The 15,138-nt window shown below is 40.3% G+C and overlaps 2 protein-coding genes across 2 annotated transcripts; one reads left to right on the forward strand and one right to left on the reverse strand.

The window, feature by feature from the left end:
- The first annotated feature begins 4,764 nt into the window (after window positions 1-4,764).
- Window positions 4,765-8,518, forward strand: ndufa3 (NADH:ubiquinone oxidoreductase subunit A3). Its single transcript, XM_008117229.3, has 4 exons — window positions 4,765-4,916; window positions 7,143-7,217; window positions 7,640-7,717; window positions 8,344-8,518. Exons 1-4 carry the CDS (start codon window positions 4,901-4,903, stop codon window positions 8,433-8,435), a joined length of 261 nt encoding a protein of 86 aa, XP_008115436.1. The 5' UTR covers window positions 4,765-4,900; the 3' UTR covers window positions 8,436-8,518.
- Window positions 8,519-9,558: 1,040 nt separating this feature from the next.
- Window positions 9,559-15,123, reverse strand: tfpt (TCF3 fusion partner). Its single transcript, XM_008117231.3, has 6 exons — window positions 14,885-15,123; window positions 13,472-13,705; window positions 12,436-12,506; window positions 11,853-11,922; window positions 11,200-11,436; window positions 9,559-10,706 (listed from the first exon to the last, which is right to left on the reverse strand). The coding sequence occupies exons 2-6, from the start codon at window positions 13,694-13,696 to the stop codon at window positions 10,572-10,574; spliced, it is 738 nt and encodes a 245-aa protein (XP_008115438.1). The 5' UTR covers window positions 13,697-13,705; window positions 14,885-15,123; the 3' UTR covers window positions 9,559-10,571.
- Between the last annotated feature and the right edge of the window lie 15 nt (window positions 15,124-15,138).

Below are 15,138 nucleotides of genomic sequence, written 5' to 3' on the forward strand. Positions count from 1 at the left end.
AGTGGTTGCAATTTCTTTTTGAAATCATACTCACTGCAGACTAGCTATCAGTTGCTCGTACACCAACACCAGCCCAAAGATAATTATTTTAAGTAATACTATTCTAGAATAAGGGGTATGAATCATTTTACCTTCCAGATGTTATAATCATCAGTATGGCACACTATTGACACTGTTTTGAGAAACATCTGGAAAGCCAAATGATTCCAAGTCCGTTTCTAGAGTCTAATAGAATAAAAAAAAACCTCCAGATATTTCCAAAGGCAAATTATTGAGATGTTTAAAAGACCAACAGTCTGGAGCCTTGGGGTTGAATAAGGCCGAAAGCTTCCTCCTCTCAGATCCGGAAAGTCCCTGATGATGACTCAAAGGAAGCAGCAAATGGTGCACAAAAATTATCTCTCTTTCCTTGGAGTTAGCTGGGTAGACTGAAGCATGAAATATGGCTCTTTGGAAAGAAACTGAATGGATGATTGCAGAGAAGCAGGCACAGAATTTCTAGAGTCCTACCTCAATTGCCTTCCCCAGTGGGGTGCCATCTAGATGTGTTGTTGGACTACCACTCCCATCACCCAAGGCAGCATGGCTGGATGGTGATCAGAACTGTTGTCCAACACATTTGGCATGTATTGGATGCGGAAATAACTTTTGCCCATTCCTAAAATTGCATTTGAGATTACTATATAGCAATCAGCGAAGTACACTCTGCACATGCTCTGATGATAGACACTTCCAAAATAAAAGTAAAGAAGTAGCATACCTTCCTACATTTTCCAGACAAAAGTTATGGCCAAACAACAGTAAAGTATTATCAAGCTGGATTATGTTATCAATAAAAGAGTTAGGAGAAGCTACTGCAGTTTGCCTTTCCTTGAACCTACTGGAAAGGGCAAGTTTCCACCCATTCTTTTCATAAATCATGCCATGCCCATATATGTAAAATCTATAAACTGTATTTCTATGCTTATAAATCAAAGCTTGGTTAAAGTGACTCGATTCAATAATACCTGCAGAATATTTGGAATAATATACAGTAAGATATTTGTTAAATACAGTCTTCCCTGGGCTTTTCAAAATAATTTGGATAAGTGAATGATGAACAAATAGCTTTTTAATGCAGCAGCTATCTCAACTGAACAAAATAACTTCAGTTTTTAGACTTCATTGCTAGAATATTGTTCCACACAAAATAGCATAGGCATGGAGACCCTTATCTATTATATTGGATCCTGTTTTGGGAATCTTGGAAGTGGTAATCCAAAAAATATATGTTTCCAGGCTCTCCCTACACGGGAGTATAATTGTTTTGCAATGCCATGCTCCTGATCTCCTTTCATGTAGCCACCAGAGAACAGCTCATAGGAAATTGTGGAAGCTTTGGGAACTGTCAGGCAGAACAGCACAAATAGTCCATCATCCATATGTGTCATTATGTGCAGGCAGAAGACATTTACATAACTTTTGCAGCCTGAACGATTCACCCAATTAATAAACAACATTAATACATCCAAATTATGATATTGGATAGACAGGATTAATTTGTTAGCTGGCATAACCGTGATTTCATGCAGGGTTTGCTTTTTAAAGGGTGGCTGCAACATTAGGGAAAGTGAGGCAATGGCTTCTCTTTCTCCTTAGTGCTAATTCCTCTCAGGATAGAGCTGTGTGACCTATATATTCCCTAAAGTTACCAGCTGCTTTTATCTGTGGTGGAAGATATTATTTCCATTTACAGCAGAGCTTTCCAAAATGTGTGTCACGACATGTTTGTGTGTTGGCTGCAATGTGTAGGTGTGTCGCACGAAAGTAACAAGAAACCTCTGAGTCTATGTGAAAAAAGCAATAAATCCTACATTGCACACACACATATATATGTGAAAGGTTTTCAAGAGATACGTTGTGTCCCTATAAATGTTATTACAATGTATCTATGTATCCGCATATCTTATAAGGGGTTGGTTTAAGCTGGAGCTGGCTTTGCTGTGATTGGCTAGGCTCTGATGACGTCAGGGGGGATTCCCTGCAAAGGCAAGACTGCGGTACCTGCCAGCCAATAGAAGAGCGTTCGCCGCTTCCAATGCAAATTCCTGTTTTCCAGTGGCTGACAAGGTGCAGGATGGAAACTTATGACAAAGGAGACATAGTTTCATGATGGGATTACATTGTTCCTTCTCTGGGACAAACTAAGTGGCTATGCATTTTATTGTGAAGATAATGGCAATATGAGTCCCCAGTGAATGGGTCCAATGCCTCTGGCTCTGCTGTCCATTGAGTCCAAAATCAGAAATATTGTCTAAGATGATGGGATCAAGTGGTCAGTTCCTGGGAAAGGGTAAATGTCACTGTTGGAGAACAGGGCATTTATTTATTTATTAGCGACATTTATATTCTGCCCTTCTCACCCCAAAAGGGACTCAGGGTGGCTTACAAGCCATATGTACATACAATATATTATATTATTCATATAGCACAATATAAGCATTATATATTACTATATTGTACTATAACACTATATTGTAATATTATTAGTAATATTACATAGAATATAAATATACCATTATAATAGTGTATTATTTTATTATGACACAGCAAACAAGATAGATATGTTGGATTTTGTATCACAAAATCACAAGTCGAACACTTCCCAAGTGTCTAGAACTGTGTGATGTATTTTCGGATGATGCGTGCAGATCCCAGTAGGGTGGCCTTTTGTAGTTGGCAGATTGTCCTCGGAATGGTTAAGCCCCCCCACCACGTCAAGGTGGCACCTGTGTGTGTGTGGGGGGGGGGTGTATTATTATTATTCTTATTATTATTATCGGGCTGTGGCGCAGGCTGGAGAGCAGCTGCAATGAATCACTCTGACCAGGAGGTCATGAGTTCGAGGCCCGCTCGGAGCCTATGTTTGTCTTGTCTTTGTTCTATGTTAAAAGGCATTGAATGTTTGCCTATATGTGTAATGTGATCCGCCCTGAGTCCCCTTCGGGGTGAGAAGGGCGGAATATAAATGCTGTATGTATATATATATATATATATATATATATATATATATATATATAGTATTACATTAGAATATATTTAATATTATATGCATATACAATGTATTTCATTATTAGTATAGCATAATATGATTATTATATATTATTAATGATCTTCTCCTCATTGGAAGTGACTTAAGGCCCTTCCAGACGGGCCCTATATCCCAAGATCTGATCCCAGGTTTTCTGCTTTAAACTGGATTATGTGAATCTGCACTGCCAGATAATCTGGGATAAACAGAAAACCTGGGATCAGATCCTGGGATATAGGGCCTGTCTGGAAAGGCCCATGCTCAAGCCATTGCACTAGTATCAAAATTCCTACCCATTCTTACTTTTTGTATAGAATTGTACGACAGAAAATGTGTGCTGCACTATACAAAAAAAAAGCATTATATTCCACTTGAACAGCCATTGCAACATACCATAAAGTCTTGGGATTTCCTGTTTAGAGAGGAATATTTGGAGTTAGCCAGAGAATCCGGCACTTCACCAGCCTATGACCTCCGGGCTTCACAAAGGACGTCATTATGGCAGTTGAAAGATGAATATAGGACTATAATTGTGTCACTTAAAAACCAGGCTTGGACTTACAAAACTTGATTTCTAAACCTTCAAACATATCATTTCTTTACTCATTTGGCCCAAAGGAGAGGCAAGGAAGAAGGGGCGGAGGTCCCTTTAAAAAGAAGTGTCCAGGTGAGTAATAGAAAAGCACTGATTTTGGAACGCAGGACACTCAAGAGCATGGAGCTGTGACAAATCAAGTGGGATCAAACTGCATTAATTCTACAGTGGAGACACTCTAAGAAAGTTAGTGGGGCACTAACAGTGGAATCACACTCTAGCCCAGGCATGGGCAAACTTGGGCCCTCCAGGTGTTTTGGACTTCAACTCCCACAATTCCTTAACAGCCTCCTAACAGCCTGCTGGCTGTTAGGAGGCTGTTGAATTGTGGGATTGAAGTCCAAAACACCTGGAGGGCCCAAGTTTGCCCAAGGCTGTTAGGAGGCTGTTAAGGAATTGTGGGAGTTGAAGTCCAAAACACCTGGAGGGCCCAAGTTTGCCCAAGGCTGTTAGGAGGCTGTTAAGGAATTGTGGGATTGAAGTCCAAAACACCTGGAGGGCCCAAGTTTGCCCAAGGCTATTAGGAGGCTGTTAAGGAATTGTGGGAGTTGAAGTCCAAAACACCTGGAGGGCCCAAGTTTGCCCATGCCTGCTCTAGCCAATACTAGTAGGCCTTTTAAATTTTTCCCCATCTTATGTACAGAAATACAGTAGAGTCTCACTTATCCAACATAAACGGGCCGGCAGAATGTTGGATAAGCGAATATGTTGGATAATAAGGAGGCATTAAGGAAAAGCCTATTAAACATCAAATTAGGTTATGATTTTACAAATGAAGCACCAAAACATCATGTTAGACGACAACTTTGGCAGAAAAAGTAGTTCAATATGCAGTAATGCTATGTAGTAATTACTGTATTTATGAATTTAGCACCAAAATATCACGATATATTGAAAACATTGACTACAAAAATGCGTTGGATAATCCAGAACGTTGGATAAGTGAGAGACGACTGTACCTTGAAACTCTGGCTCCATTTACACTGCCATGTAATGCAGCTTGAAACTGCATTATATAATCAGTGCAGACTTAAATAATGCTGCATTATGTAAGTCTATACTGCCTATACAATGCAGTTTCAATCTGCATTACATGGCAGGTGGATGGGGTCACAGCAGCCAAACAGGACTGCAAGCAAGCAACAGCTCTTTTTCAATAGAGATGTTCAGCGAGAGAGTGTGTACAAAACTACAGTTCCCAGGAATCCCTGCGTTTCCGGTTCCTTGAATCCAAGATGTCGGGGCTCAGCAGTAAGTGCAAGAGCAGTGCATCTAATGCTTGCTCCGGGGTTGTTGGGTCAATGCATTTCCTAGCAAACAGAGAACTCCTCCGCTTGAATAAGGGAATAAAAGCTTTGGGGACATCTCAGTATATATATATTTGGAGGAGTGTTGGTTTTGGGTGGAGAAGGGAGGGCAAGGGCATTGAAAGGATAACTTGCTTGAACTCTTGTAAAGAAAAAAAAGGGTTTGAAGACTTGATCTAGGCGATGTTGTGTGACCTTTTATGTATTTTAAATAGATGTTAATGGTTTTAGGTGTTCAGTTTTAGATAGCTCTAGTTTTAATTTTATTTCAGTGTGTGTAGGCTTTTAAATTATTTTAATTGTATATTGTTTTTAGCACTATTCGCTGTAAGAGAGATAACAACAACAATAACTTGCCAATGGCAAGGGAATGCAGTTGAATTGAGATTAATGGTTGTACTGTGTGGAAGGTGAGGTGTGCTTCTACACTGTCGAATTAATGCAGTTTGACACGACTTGAACTGCCATGGCTCAATTCTTTGAAAGTATGCGAGTTGTAGTTTTACAAGGTCTTCAGCCTTTTTTTGTCAAAGAGGGCTGGTGCCCCACCAAACTACATCTCCCAGGATCCCGTAGCACTGTGCCATGAAAGGTAAAGTGGTGTCAAACTGCATTAATTCTACAATGTAGCTGCACCCTGGGTCTGGAGTTGTCAAACTTTTTTTTATTGATGTTCCAGATACGTTATTTATAGGAAATGTTGCCTTCAATAAGGCAGCATTACACTTGTTTTACTCAGTAGCGAGTCTCATTCAACATGTGTAGATGACAGATATTTCTGCTGTGCATATACAGTAGAGTCTCACTTATCCAAGATAAACAGGCCGGCAGAACCTTGGATAAGCGAAAATCTTGGATAATGAGGGATTAAGAAAAAAGCCTATTAAACATAAAATGACATTATGATTTTACAAATTAAGCACTAAAACATCATGTTTTACAAGAAATTGACCGAAAAAGCAGTTCAATACACAGTAATGTTATGTAGTAATTACTATATTTACGAATTTAGCACGAAAACATTGCAGTATTTACTACAAAAACAATGACTACTAAAAGGCAGACTGCCTTGGATAATACAGAAGCTTGGATAAGTGAGACTGTACTGTACTATACTGTACAGCAATTGAAATCTATTAGCATGTGGACAATTTTAACAGAAAGGAGGAAACCATGAAAATGAACAAAATCTGGCTACCAGTATTTAAAAAAAGGACAGTAAATAAAGAGCAACACTCAAAAAAATAGATGAATTCTAGAAAAGAAACAATTAGGGCCAGCTAACACCTCCCAAAAAAGGGTCCCCCCAGGCAGGAAGCAGCCAGGCTTTGAAGCTGCAAGGCCATTCAATGCTAATTAAGCTGGCCAATTACAACATTCACACTTGCCTCAAGCAGACAGGAGTTTTTTCTCCCACCCTGGACATTCCACAAATATATAAAGCCCACTTGACTAGTTTCTAACAGACCTCACAAGCTCTGATGATGCCTGCCATAGATGTGGGCAAAACATCAGGAGCAAATGCTTCTGGAACATGGTCCTGCACCTGGAAAACTCACACCAATCCTGTGCACATATACTATTTTATTTATTTTCAATGTTTCTGTTCCACTTTTCCATTACTAATGTTCAGTGTTTCTTTAGAACAATAGTTCTCAACCTGTGGGTCCCCAGATGTTTTGACCTTCAACTTCCAGAAATCCTAACAGTTGGTAAACTGGCTTGGATTTCTGGGAGTTGTAGGCCAAAACACCCGGGGACCCACAGGTCGAGAACCACTGCTTTAGAATAAAAAAGGACCTAACCAGATCAACAACAATTTTTAAAAGTAGGAGCAAACCAAGATACAGGAGGAGCCAGCAAAAGCCTTAGAGATATTTAGTGTCTATAAAATACTTTTCTTTGCAGTGGGTAAACAAGTGGTGCCAGTGACTGTTCATTTAGCTTCCTTAGTGTGGAGGCTGCTTTGGGGTTGACTTAATTCTTTCAATACTAGAAGACAAAATTGATCTAACTAAAGTTCCCACAGTGCTCCTTTCTGTAGGTCATCTATCACTCCAATTTTCACCTGTTTCGACGTATTAGGACTTCCTCATCTCTTGCCAGAGGCCCAGGTGTTTTTAAAAAAATCCTATAAATTGTGTATGTTTCTTTTTTCTCTGTCCTATAGAAGTTGGAGCATATCTGAAGAATGCATGGGCGAAGGAGCCTGTGATCGTAGTCTCTTGTGCCCTTGGTTTTGTAGGTGAGTTCATGTATTTCCTTGCGGCTCAGACATCGTTATTTTAATAACATCCCACTCCCATTGTGGTACTAGAGGCAGCATATAAATGTTCACTTCTTGTGTTCTGGTTACTTACATGAATCAGACTACTTGGCTTTAGCAAAGGTGCTATATTATAGCTCTTCAAGCCATTTCTACAGAACTTAATTTACTGCTCGCTCTCTCTCTTCTCTGCCTTGACTGTTTACTGCACAGGACTACCTTTCCATCAGGGAAGGGTTATGGCTTGGTGCATATACAAGGTGGCAATTCTAGGGAAGGTGACTGTTTGAAACTGGACAACTGTTCCCAAGAATGTGATGAATACTGAGCTAGACAGATCTCCAATATCTGCCAGGTAATTCTTTTCTGATGCAAATCTTTGTTTTCTTTCTCCATTTCAGCTGTAATACTACCCTGGATCAGTCCCTACACTAAATACAGCGGCATGGCCAACGAAGCTGTACCATATGCGTATCCAGGTACAGTCAAACCTATAGTGTTCATTTGTTTCAGATGTGGTTTCTGTTCTTTAGGGGATTACAGTGACCTAGTCTTTAAGTAGGGAAAACCATTTCTTGAAAGAAATATGTCTGTTGGTGAAAAATGAAGTAGTAATTCTATCTCTATAATTATATAAAAATCCTTTAGTCCCTAAATTATTAGCTTGCAGAGACTGAGGTATTGAAAATCATTCACACTTAGGATTCCTGTATTTGCTTTGCTGGTGCTTCCTTGGTTGTCTTTGCATGCCCGTTTTCTTTGGAGGCCTAAATTGTACTGGTAAATTCTCAGCTGTAGTTTTTAATACTTGATATTTGGGTAAGGAAGGGAAATTCTATTTGAGTGCCATTATTCTCTCCCTGCCCCAACCCCCCAAAAGAAGGCTATCCTTCTGGTTGTTTATGCTTTTGGAAAGATGTGATATTCTGAAGTTTTCGGATAGCTCCTAAGGCTGATTTTGCTTTGCGATGTCACATTTTTTAGTGTTGCATTCAGATAAATGTTTTTAATGACTCCCTCTCCCAGAGATACTTAACTGTATCAGGCTGCAGCTGAATACAAAGGCATGGCCACTTATTTAATTGTCCCTCTCTCTTGTCCTCAGTTCCAGTTCGAGATGATGGCAACATGCCAGATATACCCTCCCATCCCTGCGATAAGGAAGGCCCAAGCCTTGATTGGCTGAAGAACTTCTAAGAGTGACCCACACAGAAAGCTAGTGCTACCCTTTCTTGTACATGTATTTTGAGGATGTAATAAACTTGTTGTTAAATTAAAAATAGATTCTACAGTTTTTGTCTCAGATAGGAAACCTTTGCAACACCAACTCCCAAAATCCGATACCAGGATGTTCAGTGGTAAAGGATTATGGTACTTGGATTTGAATACCTCTAGGGGCAAAAATGTTAGTAGGTATCGCAGCTAGGTCCTCTAGATGGATTGCATATTGCTTGGACACTGTCCATACCAATCTGTTTCTTTGTTAAACCTGTCAAGAAACTTAACCATTTAGGTAGCATAGTTTCTTACTTCAAGAAAATGTGTAATTTTAAGTTTTCTTGAGAGAAGTCAACAGATGATAAATCAGTTTGTTTCTTCTTTGAACTAGTCACGTTACTAGTGCAGTGCAGTCGGGAACATGGCAGTGGGAGGAAGAAGTTGGCATGCTAATTTTATGGCGGAGGTGCACAGAAAATAAGTGGAGAACTGCTGCCAGATAGCCATTCAGCATTATATCTCTCAGTTGTTCAACATTCTATCCCATTATAAATGTGGCTACTGAAACAAACAGGAGAAGATTAGTGGTTTTAGATAAAATATAAAATGGGTTAATTCTGATATAAAAACACATTACAAAATTCAGCATGCATTTAAAGTTGCCCTGTTTCTAATACTAAGGGTGTTGTCATTTCTTCGCATCATTTCTCAGAATTTTATCCACAGAGATATCTTTTAAAAAATCCCATAAGCTTGAAGGCTGTCCACTTTTGTGGTAAGAAACGTATTCTGGTGGTGTACACAAGGTAAAAATTCTTTGAAAAAGATGAGAGATGGTATACCTTATTCAGAGCAATTGCCTTTTCTTTTGGATGAAAATTCCCAGAATTACCAAGTCAACATTGGCTGTGATTTAGAAGCAAAAGTATTTTCCAGGATGTTTGTTGTAGTTTTAAGAAATTGAATTTTTAGTCCTTAAGATTATAAAAAGGGGTTAAAAACATGGAGAAAAAAAATCTGATTTTTTAAGTGTTTTTCTTATAACCAATAGAAGAACAAACTCTGAAACACTGACAGCTTCAATGAATTGACCTAAGCAATACAGGATGCAAAGCTTTGCTTTTATTGGCACAGAACTGACTTGTTTAATGCAAGCCGCCATGATGCGAGTTCTTCCAAAGCTGATGTTCTCCAGGGATGCTGGGATGCAGATCCCATCACTTCCACTCAAACAACCAATGCAGACTACGGGTGGGATTCTTTCAGGTATTGTCAGGAAACATTACTGCTCTTCCATGTGATGATGTTCTCCAGAGACTTGTCTTCTAACAACTGCTAAACCCAATGCTAAGGGAGAATTGGTCTCCTATGGCCTTCACTGCCAAGGCAAGGTTCTAAGGTGTGTCTCCTGACCAGTCTCACTAAGGACACATTATTACAGACATTTGGATTCAGTCTCCATTCCTCATCTACTTCCTCAGAAGAACCTGTGGAAGCCAGATACAATCTCCCCTTTAGTTTAGACATCATTTCTTACAAAAGGACAACAGATGAGAGGCTGAACACTTAATGACTCAAGCAGCAGCACTCTCCTTTCCAACACATCCACTAAGACATTTAAATTACATAAAAGCTGGCCACTAAGTGCCCATTTCCACCTGGTATCCTACATTAGGATTTCAGACATGTGAAACACAATCCCTTCATCTAATACAATATTCCCTCCAGCTATGTGGGACTACAGCTCCCACTGTCCTCTGCCTTTGGCCATGGTGTTTGGCAACAGCAGGAGATGAAGTCCCACACACTGGGAAGGTGTCAGGGTGGGGCAAAATACAAAGTACACAGAATACATAGTGGTTTCAGTACTATTACTGACTTCTAGGTTATTTGATAAATGTCCCAGTACAGTTCATATTGATATTTGACTTTTCCACTCAGTGTGGAATTGAGTTCAGGGTACAGAAGGTGTATTAAATTTCTATACTCCATCTCCCTCTGTTCCTAGAAAATGAGCTTGTGCTCCTTCAATATCATTTGACAAATCGGTGGGAAGCAACAGATGCAAGTGATATATAGAATCTCCTTTGGAGTTCAGGCTAGTGGTGACTGGCCTCAATCAAAATCAGAACAGGCCCCAGGACTTGAAAACTTAGGGTAATGAAGTAACTTGTCTCGGGGGCTGGATGGCTGCCAGGTGGAGGCAAGGACATCCTCCTGCTCACACTGGAACTCTTCTTCAGACTTAACCTGGAGCCACAAAAGAAAAAGTAGTTAGAAATTCTGTGTCAAGCAAAAGAAAGCTTCTGAACATTGAAAACCTGCATCCCTATATTCTGTAGTTAAAATAAGTTATACTAGTCTATCTAATTGGATGGTTTACTTATTTAAGGGAGAAAAAAAAACAAGAAACGAAATCCAAGATTCTAAATGTACATTGGTTAAGAGATCCCGCTCAGCTGATATTTCAAGAATAGTGGGCCCTTGATATCCGATTCCAGGACCCCTCCTCCCCTTGATATCAAAATTTGTGGATGTTTAAGCCCCATCAGCCTAGTAAAATTGTGTCCTTTATATAAATTGGTAAAATCAAGGTTTGCTTTTTGCTTTAAAAAAAATCCATGGATATGGAAGACTGAATGTATATATAAATCTGGCTGAATTCTTCACTTGCTTCCTTGAACGAGGGTCAGATAATACTTTTAAATTTAGGAAACTGGGAAGCCTAAATGTTCTCTGGTACCTGTGCAGAGAATTCTTCCATAGGGAGTAACGTTTGGGCTACTCGTCGCACTCTCCCTTCCTTTTCCTCTCGCAGGTGGCGCCGCCGCTTCTTAGTGGTGGGACCCTCACTTGGAGAAAGGCTCTCAGGCTCATGGGCAGGGAGAGGACCTGAGGGGCACCTGGGCATGTCTTTTTCAGGGGGCTCATTTTCTGTGTTGCCGAGGGTGGGAGCATCAGGGCTGTGGCCCCCTTCATCCTAGACAAGGACACACAGTTGAGCAAGAACAACATTCTAATACTCCTTTTCACTGCAAGGTAACAATGTGAGGAGACCTGTCTTTATCCCTCTGGCCTAGGTTTTTGTGAGAGTCTGAGTAAATGATTGGAGCTTTCTCCAAATTTTGATACACACTTGTGAAAGTTATTGTTTTGCATTACATTTAATAGAATACTCCAGTCATCAAGGGATACATTAAATAATGGAGAGAAAATTTCTAACCAGAAGAGGTCCTAGTATTTGTAACCTTCTTTCTCAACTCCCCTACCATCTCAGCCCTGGCATGACTTTTTGGTTTTTCTATTTCAACCCATGATTAGGTGAGGCAGTTCAAAACAGCTGGATGACTTCAAATTAATAAAGTCTGCTTTGGCCTCTTCAGCCAACTTTCTTACCTCTAAGACTATGTCCAGATGGCCTTGTCTGTAATCATCACCATATGAATCCAACACCCTCATGAGAAACCTAAAAGGAAGGCATCTGTTAGAAAGATGTCCTAAGGAAGCAACAGCCTCACCAACTCTCTTGCATGAGGGCACTCACGTGCAGTGAGTAATTACTGGAAGGGATTACCTGTGACAAGAAGAAACTTTGACATTTGGTTAGATTCCTTCAAAAAGGGATTTAACAAATGTGTGAAATAAGACTACTAGGGACAAGCTGTACATGAAACCTCCATGTTCAGAAGCAGTGTTGCTACTGTATTGCCCCAGGGGCCAAACAATGAGGGAGGCTGTTCCTTGTGAGCTTCATGTAGGTATCTTGCCTGCCACTCCTGCAAACAAGATGTTTCCTTAAATTAAGCAGCCTTACTTGAGATGGGAGCTTCCAGATCTGTTGGACTACAATCCTATTATCTCAAGCCGTCACAGACATCTGCAATATGACACAGCCAGAAGACCCATGGGAACTGAAATTTACCATGCACTGAGTAGAAACACCTCTACATCTTTGCTACTAACACATTACCAGACTCACCTTCTCTCCTGCTTGAGTCGCAGTGTTATTCTCTGAACCTGATGCAACCGATTTAACATCCTCTCATTCACCTGCAACAGTGAATTCGTGTTACAAGGACACACTTAAATTTCCCCTTTATTAGTTTGCCATTTTCCTATCCATAACAGGATGTGCTATTTGGATCTTTATCTGACACAGCCTCCCCTTCTCCCCAATTCCAGGGTCTCTATCTTTTTGTACATCTAGATGTACTGTGGTAGAGTGGACAGAGTGATGGATATAATGCAGAAGGATCCAGATTCCTATCTCCACACTGCCTCAAAGTATAGATGATGAGTTTAGCCCAAGTACCGTGTCTTAGACTCACATATCATGCTGGGTTGTTGGGAAGGTATTTCCCATTCTCATGTAGAGAATGGGAAATGGTTAATTGACACAGCGCTTGCTACTGCAAGTTCAGTTCCTCCAAGTGCTCAGTAGGAAAACTGCCTGTTTAAAATGCTAGACAACCACTGGAAAGAACGATGGTTCTGTAAATAATACTGAACAAGGTCTGGCTTGGTATAGACCTCTACACAAAAATTTTCATGCCTTTCTCTCCCCCCCCCCCCAACCACCAAATTTCCTCCTTCTAGGGTTCAGATTTCCTCCAATTAGCATCTGATAATTATTTTTTAAAAGAAGACATTTTTACAACCAAAATTAAGATTGTAATTTAAACAGGCACAAATATGTATTGTGCAGATCATTTTTACACCTGTTTGGGGTTTTCAAAAAACTGAAGCAGAATTCAGAAGCTTTAGTGTAGATTTTCAGCAACCCTAAGGTCTCACTAACAGAACTCGGATAAATTACATTTTTGTATTAGAACACTAAAATCCCACAGCTGGCATGGTTATGATCATACTAACTGACAAAAGCCAGGACAGAAGTGTTGGTTTAAATGAACGAGGGTCTCATTTGGCATAAAGCTGAAGCAGAGTAGAAGCCACAGTAACAACTCACAACTTCCAGGTGTTCTAGAGCCATCTACCCCCTTCAGTTGAATCTCTACCTGTTCCAATTCCTTGCAGCGCCGTGCTAGTGCCTGGCACTTGCGTCGTGTCATCTCCTGCTGCCGCAAGACACCTTCCTCTTCCTCTTCTTCTGCTATTCCACCATCAGCAAACTCCACCTCTGTCTCCAGTTCACTCTCAAGGATATTGCCACCAAAAAGAGGAGGGAGGGCCAGCTCAGACCCAGGAGGCACTGAGAATTCCTCAAAGCCCACAGCTGCCATGATGCTCTTCTGGAAAAGAGAAAGTGACATATGGACTAATGGTCATCATCCCTCTCCCATCTAGAATCATAGGGTTGGAAGAGACCACAAAGGCTACCCAGTCCAACACCATTCTGCCATGTAGGAATGCACAATCAAAGCACTCTCCACAAATGGCCATCCAGCCTCTACTTTTAAAAAACCCAGTGAAGGAGACTTTGCAAAACTCTGAGGCAGCATATTCCACTGCCGAACAGCTCTTACCATCAGGAAGTTTTTCCTAATATTTAGGTGGAATCTCTTTTCTGAGTAGATAGAGATGGTAACAGATGACTCAGATAGGCACACACATTCTTATAAATCACAACTCTCCCTCCATCATTAGATAGATTGACTGCTCAGTTTGGAACAATGAACAACATTTTCAATTGTTTAAAAATTAATTATCTACTTCTACCTCTGAGTAGGAGCAAAAACATAATGCCACCTAAATCAAGGTCAAGAGAAATTACATTCCTGCTTCAGATATATGCTCAGTATGTATCAGAAGCAACCTATTATTAAAATACATCTTATTGGAGAACATTTTGTAACTGTGAAACAATCTCCCTTATTGCAGAAATTTTAGCTACCTTTAAAAAAAATCAAAATTAAAGCAAGTGCATCTAGAATGAATGCAGTTTGACACCACTTTAACTGTTATGACCCAATACTAAGGAGCCGTGAGAATTGTAGTTTTACAAGCCCTTAAGCTTTCTCTGCCAAAATGCTGGTATCTTACTAAATTACAACACCCATGATTCCATAATATTGGGCCACAACAGTTCAAGTGGTACCAAACTGCATTCATTCTACAGTGTAGATGCACGATCTAATGACAGAACGTACTTTCAAGTAGACACACACAGATTGCACTGTAATTTACACTCATTTTTTTCCTTCTCAGAATAGTTTAAAATCTAAAAACATACAGGCTCCTTCCACACAGCTGTATAAAGTCCCACATTATCTGCTTTGAACTGGGTTATATGGCAGTGTGGACTCAGATAACCCAGTTCAAAGCAGCTATTGTGGATTATCTGCCTTAATATTCTGGGTTATATGGCTGTGTGGAAGGGCCCACAGTAACATTTAAGTAACAATCAGTTAAATCGAAATCAACCAAACAGTAAAGCTTAAGGATGCCTTAAACTAAGACTTTAATCTCACCAATCAATCCCTCGGAGAGAGCCTTTGGAAGAGGATGTCGCCGACGGATGACGTCGTCAAGCCACCAATAAAACGTTTTGGACTACTACAGAAGCTAGTCAATGGGAAAAATAAGAAGTGTCGCCTTGCGATGGCGATACTAAAATGGGCGGGGCTTCTGTCGCACCCTAATAGACGCAGAGGCAATGGCCACAGCTCTGGAAGTTTGGTAGAGTTGCCCGCTTTCCGTCTCAGAAGTAACCCTTCCAAGCCTT

This window comes from Anolis carolinensis, chromosome 6 (assembly GCF_035594765.1).
Source record: "Anolis carolinensis isolate JA03-04 chromosome 6, rAnoCar3.1.pri, whole genome shotgun sequence".
Lineage (NCBI taxonomy): Eukaryota > Metazoa > Chordata > Lepidosauria > Squamata > Dactyloidae > Anolis > Anolis carolinensis.